The 16,840-nt window shown below is 39.9% G+C and overlaps 1 protein-coding gene across 2 annotated transcripts in view; it reads right to left on the reverse strand.

The window, feature by feature from the left end:
• Positions 1–16,840, reverse strand: part of mgat5 (alpha-1,6-mannosylglycoprotein 6-beta-N-acetylglucosaminyltransferase) — a 105,302-nt gene that overhangs the window by 53,022 nt on the left and 35,440 nt on the right. For both annotated transcript variants that reach the window (XM_063465800.1, XM_063465799.1), the window contains exon 4: positions 2,927–3,003. In XM_063465800.1, coding sequence (XP_063321870.1) covers positions 2,927–3,003 — 77 coding nt within the window. The remainder of the gene's footprint in view (positions 1–2,926; positions 3,004–16,840) is intronic.

A 16,840-nucleotide genomic window follows, 5' to 3' on the forward strand; every position in this document is an offset into this window, starting at 1 on the left:
CTGCATAACATCCTGAGTTCAAACTAAAACTTGTTGTTATGTGTCTGAAGTTGTTGGACGCCTTGGAAAATAATATTTAGCTGTCCTGTGTACACCAGATAATTGACTAATTAACCGATTTAATTGCACCCAGCCACCAAAAAAATGCAAAGAACTCAGCTTATCAGGCTTTAGCTTCACTGACTGTGCAGGCAAGATAATTAGGTTCACACCAGATGAAAAGCATCCTCCTTCAGGACTTTAGGGGCTCTGCACTTTTGTAATAAGAGATCTTATTACAACTACATATATGCACTGAGTAATTTAATGCAAACAACTATAAAAAAAACATTCATTAATCATTCACAGTTATTCGAAATATGAGCCGGTGGTGCTCTTTTAAATCTGTGTGGGTGTTTCCAGCTTCAAGCTGCATTGCAGATTTTTCCTGTAATAAAAATGCAGAGCAACAAAAGTGTTTCCCAGACCTGAGTTGACCTGAGTAACAGTTATCCCAGTCTATCTTGTGATCCAGGGAAATTTACAGAAACAGGCTCTGAGGTATGTTTTCTCTCCTTTTGTTAGCGAGTCAGAAGTGTTACCTCATTAACAGCAACATGTTTATAACATATGACAGATTAAAAACGTAGAGCACAGAATACAAGGCTCATTATATATGAGATGACTGATGTTGTGTGGTGCTGAAAAGAAGCTGAGGGAATCGGTTGCGATCGGTGTGACGTGTGGGTTACATAAATGGTTCTTCAGTGCATCACCATTTCAATCTAGAAAACAGCATCATTACTAACTGACCTCAAATACCTGGGCCACCCATAAATTAACACACAGGTAGGTATGCAGAATCCTCCTAGACGTCAGTCATGTAACCTGTGCCTCTTAAGGCCATGATCTGGCAGGAAACACTGAGAGTATTCACAGGAATACTCCACAGGCTACTTTTAAATAATAATAAAAAATACTACAGGAACATTAATAAAGATTACGTAGTTACAGGTGCAATCAGGATTTAAATATATATATATATATTAGGGGTGCAACGATACTCGTATCGATATTGAACCGTTCGATACAGTGCTTTCGGTTCGGTACGCATGTGTATCGAACAATACAAAATTTTTAATTTATTTTATCAACTTTTCTTCTGACGATGCTGTGGATCTGCGTTCGACTACTCCGCCTAGGCTGCACTGTCGAGCGCAGATCCACTGAGCGCAGCGCAAGCTAGCGAGACAGAAGCTAAGCTCGTTGTTACATGGCAAATTGAACCTCCCCCACCCTCATTCAGACCTGGCCTTTGGAACTATTTTGGTCTTCATGTGAAGTATGACCCTGAAGGTAAGCGTATCATGGACAAAAGTAAAACAGTATGTCGGATGTGCCACGCAATGCTCAATTACATGGGTGGGAACTAGTGCGTTAGCGCAGTTTGCTCGTTAACGTGTTGACGCCGTCCAGCCCCACGCACGGGGCGATCTGCGGTAGCTCGTTAACGGAGATTTGCCGTGTTGTGGCGTTAATGTCATTTCAGATTAACGCTGACAGCACTAGTGGGAACACAATGAATATGACTGCACATTTACTCCGACATCATCCTAGTGTAAAGACAAGTGGAAGCAGACAAAAACAACAAGCACGCATGCTACAGACTTTACCCGAGTCATTTAGACAGCCGTTAGCACATGATTCTCCTTATGGGGACCTGATATGTTTAATATGCTGCTGAGAGTATACCCCAGAAGAAGCGTATAGTATAGCTTTTATTTTGGAAAGAGCCATTTCTCTGTAATAAACTCTCTTTTCCAAAGATGAGGGATTTTTCCATGAGATATTTATTTTTTTATTACTTTGTCGTTTCAGCAACATTAAATTTAAAAACTGTACTTTTGAGTTAAAATATATATTTATAATTTTAATAAATGACAAATTAAAAAAGCATGAACATTCTTTTGTATCGAAAAAATATCGAACCGTGACACCAAAGTATCGAACCGAACCGAACCGTGAATTTTGTGTATCGTTGCACCCCTAATATATATATATTTTGCTTACACTAGTGGTCAAAAAATGTGCAATATAGATTTCATTGAAATTCATCATGAATCACATTAAATGTAACGCAAACACCTCCAGTATGGATAAAACTAGTGTCGCGTCTGCTTGTTTCAAAGTTTGTTACCAGGTTCACCGACACTGCTGCTGTTGATTATTCAATCAATTCATCTAATAAGAGATACTTTCGTTTTATTAATGAGCATTAATAAATAATAAAAAAAGAGAAAAAACACAGGTCAAATTCAAAATGAGCTGCTCATTGGTTTCCATTACGGAAATCGCAATGTTTTTTGTTTTACCTGTGAAAAAACCCCCAAACAAAAAAATGTACCTTTACTCAGTCGTCTTGGAAGGCTTTATGAGTTTTTGTGTTAAAGCTTTTGTGTCTGTAAGCCTTTAAAAGACAACGTGATGGCTGCAATGAAGAAAAGCGAGCATATCAGCATTTTAAGGTCTGCCCCGTGCTATGATGCAAAGTTTTTGTGCTGATGAAAATAAGGCGTTATGATGGTGTACATGTTAATTAATGTCCAACCTAACAAACTTCAGACCTGCAGCTCAGAGTTTTATTGGCCCTAAAATTACACCTTTTATTTTCATATTTTGACTATTAATGCAATTTAATAAACTAATTAACGCCCCTGCATCAACTCTTTTTGTCAACTGTCCATGTAGAAGCTATAAGCCAGATCCTGGTTATGTTTTGTAGATTACACTGTCATTTGTTTTCTTTTCTGTTCGCTATGAATTTCTGCAGGCAGTTCTCCTTTCAGTAGCTCGTCTTTCACATGTTTCAAACCTCCTTTTCACAGCTGTGCTCAGAGAGTGGGATGGAGAGGCCTGTTTTTAATGTGTGTTTGTATGTTTGATTCACCTTGAGCTTGCCCTCGCAGTGAGGGAAACCATCCAAAGGCGGCAGCTCGCACTTCTCCTGGGCTCCGTTTAGGAGGTCTGGATAAAGAGAAAGAGAGAGAAACTAAATCAATAAGGTCGAGTCAGTCAGCTCCAGAATTCTTTATCTGTCTGTGTGGGGGGTTTTTTGTTTTGTTTTACTGGATACATCACTATTACACTGGATGTAATAGAGACACAAATATTAACATCTGCAGTTCACACTGATGGTCTGAATTGTGAGGGGAAATGGAGCATGTGTGGAGTACACAAAGCCCACACACAACCGTGTCACACATTTATCTTTCTAGCTCCAATCACACTGTCAACACCTTTATTCCCCCTTCTGTTGACTGCTAACTAGTTTACATTATAATACTTACAATAAACATAACATAAACACAAACTATGTAGGTCATTAGGGCTATTGTGTGCGACTGCCTACATTCTGAATGACCTATCAGATGTCTTTACAACACACAAAGAATTTTAAATGCAAACACGTAGATACAAAATCTGCTTTTATTTTTGATCTTGTTGATGTTTATCCACTACTTCTTATCCTTAGGCTGTAATAACTGGCAATGCAATCGCAACAATTTCTGCTACTGCTATTCTGCAGAACACGATGGTAGCTGTGACAAAACAAGTTTAAACAGATGCTAAGTGACACAAGAAAGAAAGCAGTAAAGATACAAAAGAGTGTAGGAATTTTTTAGATGTGATGCTCCACGGACAAGAAGCATCATATAATAAGGAAGCAATAACAAACAATGTTTAAATTCAAAAAGCTTTGCTTTGGTTAAATGTCACCTCTTATGCTTCTCCTTATTTTCTGTCACATATAGTAGTTAACAATCATTAAACCTGCCCAAAATGAGGTGGGTGTGTGAAGAAAGAAACATCCAGCAGGACCAGGCTCGGGGAGGGGCAAACATCTGCTACGACCTGCTGGCGGTGTGGCGAGGGAGAAGATACACAGGGGCAGTGGCAATTTTATTTATACAACACTGACTCCTCCAGCCTACATGTCAAAGCATCCTTGGGCAACATGCTGAACCCTTGAGCTGCCCCTGTGTTAAGGTGCAAAGACAGGACTGCAGAATGTGTGTGACTTTGTGAGTGAAGCTTGTGGTAACAAGCCAGTAACCAGCTGTTCAAGCCTTTTCTGTACAAAAGGTGGCCAATCAGAAGAAAGATGGCTGAAAGTGAGCTTGTTTCAAGCTGAGTGTCTGCACCAAGGCCCAGGATAACAAACTAGGATTATTATGAACCATGGTCTATGCAAAGGTACCTTTGTAGAGTCCAATGTAAACATCAAACTGGAAAGGAGGGCCCACAAAGGTTTCCTTTGTATAGAAAATAGAATGTGTTCCCTGCAAAAGGCTTGTAATAATTGTCATTGAAATTAATGAAACATCAACTTCAAAATAATAGTTAATGTTAACAAGTTAGCAGCAGCTTGTCTGGAACGCACAGAGATATAATCCAGATTTTACCTGACCTTTTCATCACAACTCACCCACTTTCTGTAGAAGTGAGAGATGCCACCTCAAAGTGCAGCCGCATGCCAAAAGCAGCTTGTAGAAATAAAATACAGCCCACTGATGCCAAAATAAAGGGAATTTTGGCCCGTCGACTGTGTCAATATCACGTCCAGCTCAACAGACAGAAACAGCCAGTGAGATAAATAACGTGCTACTTTAAAGTTATTTTCTGCAAATCGAAGACGACAGCATCTGCTTGACGACTCGAGAGCTTCGTCTTTGTGTCTGTAATTTCAAAGTAGGAACTCATCACATCGTTTCACTTGAAACTTGATTAAGACAGACCAGCGAATAAGAAAAAGAACTGAAAGTGCTTTGAGGCTGTGCGTTAAAAGAATTTGCCACAAGATGAAGTTGTACTCGCTCCTGCTCCAAATAAAACAAGAGATCACAAGGGTTGATTTTTACTTTAACCTAAACTGGAAGTTTTGCACAAGTATTTATGCCCATGACATGAGTCATCAGACAATGTGACAAGAATTGCATTAGACCTATTGCGCAGTGTGAAATGAAATAAAATTACACAATCATTCCAGTGCAGAACACTCTCAGCACTTTATGTCTGGATGTCTTTTGAATTTGCAAATGGATACTGGCCATTACCCTGCGGTCAGGGATGATGGTCATCCGATAGCATCACCTTCGGCTCTGTAGTCTCAACTCCATAAAAACGAAAAACCACACAGGGGCAAGAGCTGCACCAGCTGAAGCTGCAGTGATGCAAACAGTAGAAGAAGAATAAAAACCAGAAGCTGCAGTTGGAGGAGCGAGCTCCTGTGAGATCTCCTCTACACTGATTTGAATGTCCCTGCAGGATTAACGTGCATGGCCTGCACGGCTCCCAGTCTTATAATCATCTTTTCTGATATCGTCATTCAGAGTCGTCATCCGCCCTGACCTTTAGTGCCAGAATATAAATAATGGAAGGCAAATGGATAAAAAGCTCAGAGGTGAATGCCAGGCTGACGTAATGAGTTTGCGAGTGGTGTTTTAAGAGGAGGCTGCGTGCCGTTATGGAGGCGTATGCATGGAGCTAATCAGCAGCTCCAGCAGTGGGTCAGGCTTCTGTGGGTGGAAAGGGGGAAGGCAGAGTAGAGGCTCAGCGTATTTGCACTGACAAGTTGCCGCAATAAACAACTGCTATCAATAAACTTTCTCTCTGTCTACCTCTTTCTGTTGCTCAGTTTGTTTTCAGAGGAATGAGCGTCATCATATCAAAGAACACCTCAACAGTTAGATGCAGATCTACAGAAACTTTACATTCGTTGCCTTAGTCATTACCCAGGAATGCAGAAGAGGAGGTTTCGAGTACGCAACAGATTTGAACCGGTCGAGTCAGCATGACATACCATTAGTGTCTTTTCAGGTTTGCGTTTTATCTTCTGTAAGCTATTAACCAATAAAACGCTTGTTGGCAGCAAAGCTGAGCGCTTGGCTATAAAGGTGGTGTGTTTTTAATTATTCCCCATTTTAAGCCAACTTCCTCTCTTACTACAGTCCCAATTCACCATCCACATATACACGCTGGTTGCAGCTATCCACCGCCATGCTGCTATATGCTTGGATGCAGAGGTCTATACACCAAGGTTGTCATGATCCTGGAATTTTAAACTTGATATCAATACTGGAAAATATTTATTAAAATACGGCAAAGAAGTCAAATCTCAAAAAAGTTAACTTGTCAATTTTCAGGTCAATTTCTCAGTTAGTTAGTTTAAAAAGTATTTAAGATGAAAGGATTTAAACATAAAGTCTCACTAACATTTTGTGCGTTTAAAGTATTCGGACTCACCCGTTCTTAATGCAGTCGTTTACATCAACCGCATAATTTTGCTGGATGAATTTGCAGGATTCATGTTTTATAACAAAATTACATTTTTTTCCCGATTTCTTCTGATCCAAATAAAGCTGGGCATACACCGTGCGATTTTTGGCCCATTTTGAGACGATTTTTCAGTCGTGCAACCGTTTTGGGGATCGGCCGAGTTTTACCTTAATCGTGTGTCGCGCATTGTGTAGTATACATGGGGTAACGACAGGCGATTAACACCTCACGACCAGCTCCCGATCAGCAATCGTATGGTCACAAGAAAATCTAACCTGTTTGCGCAAACACAAAGATGGAAATGAAAAAGACAAAGTAGCACGGAAGTGCAGCGTTTGATCTGGACACAAGCGATGTGTGTGTGTGTGTGTGTGTGTGTGTGTGTGTGTGTGTGTGTGTGTGTGTGTGTGTGTGTGTGTGTGTGTGTGTGTGTGAGAAAGACAGAGAGGGAGAGCAAGAGACAGATTTTGTGTTATAAAATCTGTCTCTTGCACTGTGCATCCATACCACTTCATGTTATGGACGCACAGTGTGAGCACTCAGGTCGCATCAGAGCATGGGGCCGTATAGTGTGAGACCCTGCATCGTGACCTACGAACTTCTAACCCCTGCTATTCAACCGTATAGTTTGAGCAGGAGCTGAATATAGGACTGAAAGAAAATCGCAGTGTATGCCCAGCTTAAGCAGATCTGACCAATAAGACTGTGGCATTTGATAACAAGTGCGCTCATAGGTAAAAACATGTCACAGTAATGAATGTATAAATAGTAAAATAATGCTATTTTACCTCGACACACAGCAAGATGCTAGTGTGGGTCAATTGGCTCATCATTGCTTGATGTCAACTTCACCCCCCATAGTTATGCTGTTTTATAATAAAGTATAAAGTAATTAAGTAATAAAGTAATTATAATAAAGATAATAATTATAACCCAGGGCGCTCCCTGACAAATACTGAACTGGTAACGATATACAGTAAACTATACTCATACTACAAGGTAGAAGTGAAATTGAAACTACGTATTTTCATGTCAAAATGCTTGTCTTACTTTCACCATAACAGTCATGGAATAAACCTTTTTCATTGACAGATTTCTGTAGCTTCTTTTCTTGTTGTGCTGGGAAAAACTATAGAAAGTAAAATCTGACAAGATTACTCTGGCATCCAAACCAGTTTACTATCCTGTCAAACGTTGACTTGAAATAAAAGCCACAGACGAGTCACTTGGCTCAAAGTCCCTTCTCCTCAGTACTGTGGTTCATCAATGTCAAACTTTAACTTGGGTAATCTACACACACACAAAAATAACAACATGATCAATGCTGTACAGTAGCAGTAGCTGCAATCATTTGCAGTGGAACAGATTTAACACTCACACAGTTTAGGACAGCGCAACACAATCACATACAATAAATATCATTTTCAACATCCGTCGATGTTGAAGTTCATCATCAGCCAATGATAGCCTTGATTTACTGCCAGAACAGCCACTCAGCCTTCAAGAAGCTTAAAAGAAGAAATACCTGATTGTGATATGTCAACGTTAGTAATGTTGGTAATGGTAATACACCACAAAATAACTTCTGATCTTATGAAATGTCATTCTGCTGATAAGATTTGACATTTCTTTCATACACACCTGAAGTGCAGGACAGAAATTGGGTGCTTTCCATAAGAACGTGTCAGAACCCAAAGACAGACGCCCCTAGAGAAAGTTAGTGGGGCTGAGACACCAAAACAGCAGTCAGAAAGACTATCACACAAACAGATTCACTTTTTGGACTCCGTTACCACCCCCGATAAGGAAATGATTACCACGATTCCTACAGAGGTACAACAGCAAACCAGTCGGAATAACAGTTCTTTGTCTTGGGCCAACTAATTACACCAAATACATTATTTCTGACAGTAATCTTGAAGCACAACGCACAAGATTTTTTTGGCAATTCATGTGAAGTTACTGCTCTGCAGAAAACTGAGGGAAGCTGTGGGAGGCCTGAGAGCCACTCTAGTATCTCACAAAAGATGGACACAATCAAAACCTCTTCTTGTCTCTGAGGACAGCAGGAGCTGAGCAACAAACAGCCAGAGTAAGGTTTGGCCTTCTATAAACAAATAATGGAGACCTGTCTGAACTATTAAACATTAGACGGGCATATAAACACAGCCATAAAGAGATAGAGATATAAGATATATGCCAGTAAGATGCTTGTGTGTTATGAGTTAAGGTTATAGCACTGTGCGTTACGTTACTGATAAGTCCTGTTATCAGATGTACTTTGGAACAAAGTAGTTCTTCCAGTTGCTGTAAGAGTCTCCTTGACTGTACTGAAGTATATAGGGTGTTTATTTTGCTTTTGGCCTAAACTCACCATGAGAATCAAGCTTTCTTCATAATGACAGTGTAGGACTGGAGAGCCACTGATTTATCGGCTGATATCCGCATTTGCATAATTAGCATAATGGCCCATAAAAGAAAATTTATGCACTTTGTGGAAATCTGTTTATGTTTAATTTGTCACAATAAAGAAAAAAATATTGGCTGACCCATCAGAATATCAGATTTTGAAATCACCAAATATCAGTCCTGGTTTTAAAATACTTATATCGTTAAAACTCAAGGTTGGACCAAATGCTAAATTTACATCACTTCCTATAGCGATGTGATTGCCCTTACAATGAAGCTAAATTTCTATTTTTTTTTAATAACTTTTATTAAAATATGCAGTCACTATAAACTAATTCCCCTTACTATTTCACCTACCAGAGTTACAACCTAATGACATCTTATGAAAGCAAAGCAAAAACGAGGAAAGCAAATAAGAGAAAAAATGAAAAATAAGAGAGCTGCAGCTCTCAAACCCATGGGGAGGATCACACTTGTGTGAAAACATCTGGGCTACGTTTGAAATGTATCTTGTTCTTTTCATCGTTCTTCTTTATTTCCTTTGAGTTCCCTGCTCTTCTGTAAATCACAGTCTGCTGACTGTGTGTATTGAATAAGCTAAACAAATGTGACTTGTGATTTGTTATTTGGTGACGGGGCCATCTTGTGCAGCGCACAAGAGACAGAGCGAGTTCCTGTCATTTCATCCACCCAGTCAGTCTGCCAACCAACCCACCAGACCAACCAAGCAAACAGCCGAAGAGGCAGCCTGTCATTCAGCCAGTTGGTCAGCAAGCGCCAACGCCACCAGGCAAATCTTCTCTCCTAGCTGTAATGAAGTGGAAGAAGCCGTTTCCAAAGACAACCTAAATATAGTTCCTTTCATGATCAAACGTAGAAGAGGTGGTGCTGCCTCAAAAGGAGCAATTTCCTAGTTATTCACCTCTGCTACACCAGGGATGTTTAGGTCGGACAAAATGACCTGCTTCACAGAGAACCACGATCATTTTCAGCACAAATCATCTACTGCTGCACATTAAAGCAGGGAAAAGCATGGCCGAAGTAACCCCGCCCGGCACGGTGTCGAGGTGCATCAGCAGGGCCTTTACTGACCAGAAAAGAAATAAAGAAATTCTGTAGAAATAAGCCTCACAATTCCTAGCTGTCATGCAGCTTGACGCTGAATCGGATGATGTGAAGCATGACTGACGTCTTTAAGCGGCAATTTGAGGTGAAAAGCCAAGCAGCAAACCACACCTCAGTCTAGTGTACACAAAACAGAGGCAGGGAAGAGGAAACAGTGCATGGAGCTTAAAACAACAAACTCCTTTAAAGAGTATTCCAAGAACAACCCACAAAGCTGTTTTTTTTTTTTTATCCTAATTCTATGAAATAACCTGGCTTATTTCTAACAGAAACAAGCAACCCTGTGAGGGACGGCTATACAAACAGAGAGCTGATGGCAAAACTGCTAGAAACAAAAAAACAAACATACTATCATTTTTACTTTTGCTTTTAAAATAAAAGTTGTATGTTAGATATGTAAATAGTTAATGAGTTAACCAGAAAAAGTCAGTTAAAGCTGTCATCAAGTATTCTGGTAATTCATAACATAATTATGTGTCCACGTTAATAAAAGGCATTTTCTTGAACGTAAGCATATTATGTACATTTTCACCTCCTTTCTTTATACAGAGACTCTACTAGAGTTGCTTTGCATGATTCACAGTTCAAAAATATTCCTTATTTCATAGGCAGCAGTTTTAACTCCGCCCCCATACAAGACTATACCTCCCAACCAAGCCTGCTTTCTTCTGATTGGCTAAACCTTGCAGGAAATGGTGGGTGTGTCAGGCCAAAATAAAGGTTACACTTTTGTACCCTTTGTAGTGAAAATGAATCCCAAAAAGGATTTATTCGTTCTAGATTTTTTCTCACAATAATAAAAATACAGCGAACCAGAGGAAGAAAACAGATGAGATCACTCCACCTTGCATAAGATACACAAGAGCTCACAGCACTGAGGTCACCATTAGCCAGCTCCCAGCACACAGTGTTGGCCATCTGAGAGCCCTTAAATAGCATCATCTCTGAACAATATGCGATATTACACACAAACAGACACAGAGGGGTTTTTTTCCCCGTTCCCTGTCCCAGTGTGTTTGTCCAAGTCCATGAGGTAATCTGACATTTGACAACTCCAGAACTGGATTGAAGACATCTGGTTTATGTTATATGTGGTTTGTGTTATTCTCTCTATCCATCTCACTCTCAATGATTTCCCTCTCAGGCGTTCCTAACTAAAAACCCTCAGATAACGTGACATGTGCCAAGGCCCTGCTTTAATGGCATAATTTGGTCAGTGGGACTCAAATAAGTCACCAAATTAACTGGAATGCAAAAGAGAAGGGCTGTGCAAATCCAAGACGGTAAGAATCTAACTCTCAACAATACAATTAGCTAAACAAAGACGCTGGAGCAATGAGCAATTTTAAAGCACATGATGCGTTAACTGTCACCATGGTGACAGCTGAGATAAAAGCTTGAAAAATAAAAATGAAAAAAATAAATTACAGAGGGGAGAAGTGCAGCATATCCTCTGTCGCCGTGTCCTCTGATCCACTCGCTTAGAAACACTAATTTTAGATGCACTTTGCGAGAAGAAGCAGAGGTATCAGCGAGGGTACATCTCAGCAGCAGCTCATCAATTAGACACGAGGAAGGCTGACGAGCGCAGTCACCAAAGAGAATCGACAGCTGTGCAGGTGGAGAGATCAGCGACTGTCATCAGGGAGTGCTACGAACAAGTTCAACTTAGCTCGACTCTCATTGGCTCGCCTGGCTTCACACAAACCCTATCATAAAGCTGATTATCCACCACCTCCTTAGGCTATGAGCCTGTTCAGCCTGTTCACAGTGCTTCTGCTCTTCACTTTTAACTCTACTACTACTACTACTAAGTAGACTACTACTCTAGTCTACTTGGGTTCAAGTGCGGAGTTAAAGTTCAAGTTAACGCTACGGATGCCACCGGCTGACCTTAAGGGTTTCTAGGAATCAGACACGTTAAGACGTGATACAGTTAATGTTCCTTTCTGCTGTTTTCATTTACTTTCCTGTGACTTTTAGATCTGTATCTGAGAGCTGCAGACAGATCCATGACAGAGCTCACACAGAAGAGAGGAAACTGTGTGACCTTATATAATGAGGAAGTGACATGCGACACTAAACTAAACATTAAACCTGTGAAATCTAACCCTCTATCAAAGCCACACTGATTCATTTAAAGCTTCCCCTTTAAAAATATTTTAATAGCACCTGTCCCTTTCCATTACAGTTAAATTAATAATTGTCTAATAAGTCAACTCAATTATATCTACCTGTTAGAAAGTTTTATTTCAATAAATAAGGAACACGCTAACGGTTTTATCTTACTTCCTTTTCTTGCTGTTGCCTCACACCAAGAGAAGCAGATATCAAGATTATTATAATCAACTCAAAACTGTGAGAAAACAATTAGTTAAAAGAAATACAAATTGAAATTAAAGACATAAACTTTAGGAAAAAATAAACACTGACTGAAACGGTACAAAATAATAATACTAATGTCCTTAGTTTTTTTTTTTTTTTTTTTTTTTAAATATGGTCAAATTTACCAAGACAACAAGCACAAAGATGTGTTGATGCGTATGTTTATGGAGACTACACCAGCGTTCAGTGAATTCTAAATCTAAATGCAATAAAAAACATTTTAAAAAAACCTCTGGTACAGGATATACCAAATACACATTCATTCACATTATTAAACAAAATGTTGTATATTAAAGCAGAAAATGCCAGAAACACAAAAGTTTAAGCCTAACTTTTGAGTACACTGTAAAATTTAATGTATTTTTTATAAACTGTGTAAACCCACTGCCTCAAAGAAAAATGGACAAAAAATATTATTATAATCAAAAAATATTATTATAATCAACACATAGGTAGGACAAGTCAGCTTAATATTATCTTGAGATTGCTTGCTTAAGTAAAAAAGCTAAACAAATGTAGGTAGAGATTTACCTACATTTGTTGTACACAAGCTTTTCTTCATGTGTAACGAGCTCAGTTTTTGCTCAGTTTTTCAATGTCTCATATAGGAAATTACATTTTATTAAAAGCGTATTAATAACCCAGAATAACACAGAGAGGTAGGCAATTAACTGCTACACGAGCCCTAGCTACGAAACATTTACACTCTCAGCTACTCAAACTTTGGAAACCACAACATTCATACGCAAAAATACACAACTGAAGTAATAATTACATCACTCCAAAATGTAAAAAATGTAAACATTAGAACTATAGAAGGATTACGGACAGCTTTGCGTTTACAGTGTTTGTGTACATTGTAAAACTTGACCTGCACCCCTTAAATGAAACTCCCAAAAGCTACTGAAAGCCATTTCTTTAGGCCAGGCTGCCACCTGAAGGGACCACAGCAGGGTAACACACACACACCAGAGGGGCTTCCCAATACGAGGCGGCACGTGTTTGGAAGTGGTCAAAACACATGTGTCTCTCTGCCTTTGGTCCACACAAGTGTTCCACTGCAAAGTCCTGGAGGCTAAAAGAACCAAGTCCAAATTTCCCCACGTAACCCCAACATCCAGCCCACACCAAGTTTCCTATTACTCTCCCTTCCTCTGTTCCACAGAACAGAAACTCTGTCTGTAATCAATCCCTCTTTTGTGCTTGAGCAATCTGATCGGTTCGCTGTTCCCTCCGAAAATAGAGGACGATGCCGATTTTGCACCAAAAGCGACACAAGGACACAGGGCTGCCAGAAAGCTGTGATTAGCTCTCATCATTGCCGAGCTATGACTAATGTTCCACTGCTGATTTCTACCAATTGTGGTTAGAGGGGCAAGGCTGTGAAGACTGGCTTGTGTCTTCAAAGAATTCACTGTTTTGATGACAGATTTTAAACAGACCTGAGAAACTAGACTAAAAATAGCAGCAAGTTTATTGCAGATGTTCCATTTCCTCTGCAAGGCCTGAAACCTTGAATTGTTTCTGACCAACTGCTAGACACATGCACTCTCTGCGACCGGTGTTACAATGCAAGATACGGCCTTAGAGGAAGGGAGCTGGATGCAGGAAAATATGCAGAAAATTTGGTTTCCTGTCGTGTGTGGATGGGTGTCTAAACATGCAACCCGAATATGAACAAGCACGGGCGATAATGCAGTCGTCAGTCTCTGTGTGAAAAAGGATTGTATTGCATCAGCTCTGCGTTCATGTGCGCCTGCTGCTCTGTTCTGTCATCTGGATCCTGAAAAATCTGCAGCTGCAGTGAATGAAAACTGGAGTGTGTGTGTGTGTTTACCCGTCTATTAAAAAATAAATAAATAAAAAAAAATATATAAAATATACCTGGGGAAATGGTTGATATTTGGTGGAAGGAGTCAAAGCACATAATATTCCTATAGGGCCGGAGCAGCGGCTTGAACCAGCAGAGCAGCAAAACTGGCACAGAGGAAGAGGAAGTAGGGGGGGAAGAGAGAGGGCAGCATACAAAGAGGGGAAAAGAAAAAAAACACGGAGAGAGACTGAAGGTAAACAAGAGGGACGAGAATTAGAAATGGTAAAAGCAGAAAAATATGGTATGGCGTTTTGGACCTAACACACCGTTAAACTCTCAGTGTTTGTCAGATTTCATAATTAGCAGATTCCCTGCAAACAGTCACTGGGCAGAAAAAAAGAAAAAGAAAAAGAGGGAAGTCGTAAGATGAGAGACGAAAACAAAGAAGAAAAAGTTGGATGCACGTGTCGCAGCCAATGGCGCATCAGCCCCAGATGTTCCTTCCACTCAACCCAGTCAAGACCTCAAGGGTACATACAAGCCTGCCTGCGGGATAAAGGGCTGAAATAGAGAAATAAAAGTGTGGAGGGAAAGGAGCGACACGAGGGGATTTACACTATGTGATCTCACAACAACAAAAAAATATCTGTATCTGTAAACAGCCTTCAGATGGGCTATGTGCCAAAGAGGCCGTTACTATGTTGATGTTTGATAACTGTAAACTTTTTTTTGGGGGGGAGGGACTTAAAAAACTGGCCATCATGACTCCCTTTTATCTAATCTAATAGAGTCAGATGTGTTATCCATGGAGTATCTTATTCATGAGACACAGATTTCAACGTGCTTCAATTTTGCAGCTGTTCACTGCTAATGATCGAATGCACTGTTAGAAAGAGCGGATTGGTGCGTTTTGTGTGGTTGCCGGTTGTAGCTTGACAACAGCTACAGTGACTCCAGGCATGCTTGCAAAGGTATGGCACGAGTTTGACTATCGTATGGCAAAACTTGAATGTCCGTTCATTGAAAATCAAACTTAAGTACACAGTTTGCTGCGATAGATACTATAAGGTAATGAAAGTATGCACACAGGGCAATTACAATCACAGTGGAAGAAGTTTGCTGTGCTTGACGTGCAATCATGTGCGAGTGGGCAAAGTCCTGGAGAGGCTCAGTCCACGTCAAGCTAAAACAGACAGGTACGCACAAGATGTGGAGGAAGTAGAGCAGAGTGAGACTTTCTTCCAAGAATGCCACATCAAAGCTGAACTCTTAACATGCATCGGGTCATCGCCAACACCCTTACTTACTTTACTTTATTGATTTATATAGCACTCTTCACAGGATAAAAACCACAAAGTGCTTCACAATAATATAAAACAGATAAACATAAAACAGCACAATCAAACATACAGCACAAATCTAATTAAAAGCTAGTCTAAATAAATGAGTCTTAAAATGATGTTTAAAAGAATAAATACAATCCAGGCAACGTAAAGATGGAGGGAGAGCCACCGCTCTAAAAGATCTATCACCTCTGGTTTTAAAACGTGTTCGGGGAACTACCAACAGCCTTTGATTAGATGATCTCAGGCTGCGAGAGGGAGTGTGAGGTTCTAAAAGATCAGAAATATAGACAGGAGCGTCATGATTCAAAGCTTTAAAAGTCAGTACTAAGATTTTAAAATGAATTCTAAAATGTACTGGAAGCCAGTTTAATGAGCGTAAAACTGATCTACTGAGCTCTCTTTTTCGTGTCCTTGTTAAAAGCCTTGCCGCAGCATTCTGGACTGACTGCAGATGGTCAAGATTCTTTTTGCTTTAAGGAGCCAGAATAGTGCCACTTGACTTTGGTACTGGGAGCAAAAAAAAGAAAGAAAAAGATAAAATTATCCTCAAAAAATTAATCCTTAAAAATTAAAGTTGAGATTAAAGTTGGTTGGTGAATGACTGCATCAAGAATGGGTGAGACTGAATGGTACGTCAAGACCGATGATGCTAGATTTTTAAACGCTAAAGTTTGGTCTTCAGCGCTTCTGTTATAAGATTTATCCATGTCCGCTCTAACCTGTGAGACACTGTAAGACATAAGATACTATCTTGCAAAGCCACCCTTACTGCTTAATGTGCTGCTATACCAAGGGTTTAGAGCAGAGTACTGACAGCCACAACCACAACTAGAAAGTAAATCTGTAAGAAACACTGAAGGCGAAACTAAAACACTGAGAAATACAACACAAATCCAACAGCTGTAAAAGCAATGGTTCAAATTCTGGTTTCATTTATGCTGCTATGCAATATTCAAAGATTTTAGGGTGATGAAAGTCAGGATTCGTGGGAGGATTTTAGTGTGTGGGAGTGGATAGCATCTCTCTGCAACTTCTTAGCAATGAATTGAATTGCATGTGTATTTTATTAGTTTTCATCTGTACGCCGAGAATCCAGGCCTTCAAAAACAAGATGGTATCCAGTCTAATCTAAACCCAAGTAGAAAAATTTATTTATTATTAAACTGACAATAGTGAGGTCTTGTTGTGAGGTACATTGGACACACAAGTGGCTTTGGAAAATGAGGAATATCGAGCAGATGAATAAAGAGAAAATAAGGCACAATGAGAGAGCCACCAGCAATTCCCAGCAGAAGCACTATCCTCGTCTCTTTCCTTTGTTGATACTGAGGATTGGATCTCATCTTTCACTGAGAACATTAAACAGAAAATCAAGCCGATCGATAGCTGAAAGAGACAAAGCGGCAAAGATGCCGCGAGCGGTGAATGCAAGCATCTCTGTTTGGCC

This window comes from Pelmatolapia mariae, linkage group LG23, assembly GCF_036321145.2.
Source record: "Pelmatolapia mariae isolate MD_Pm_ZW linkage group LG23, Pm_UMD_F_2, whole genome shotgun sequence".
Taxonomy (NCBI): Eukaryota; Metazoa; Chordata; class Actinopteri; order Cichliformes; family Cichlidae; genus Pelmatolapia; species Pelmatolapia mariae.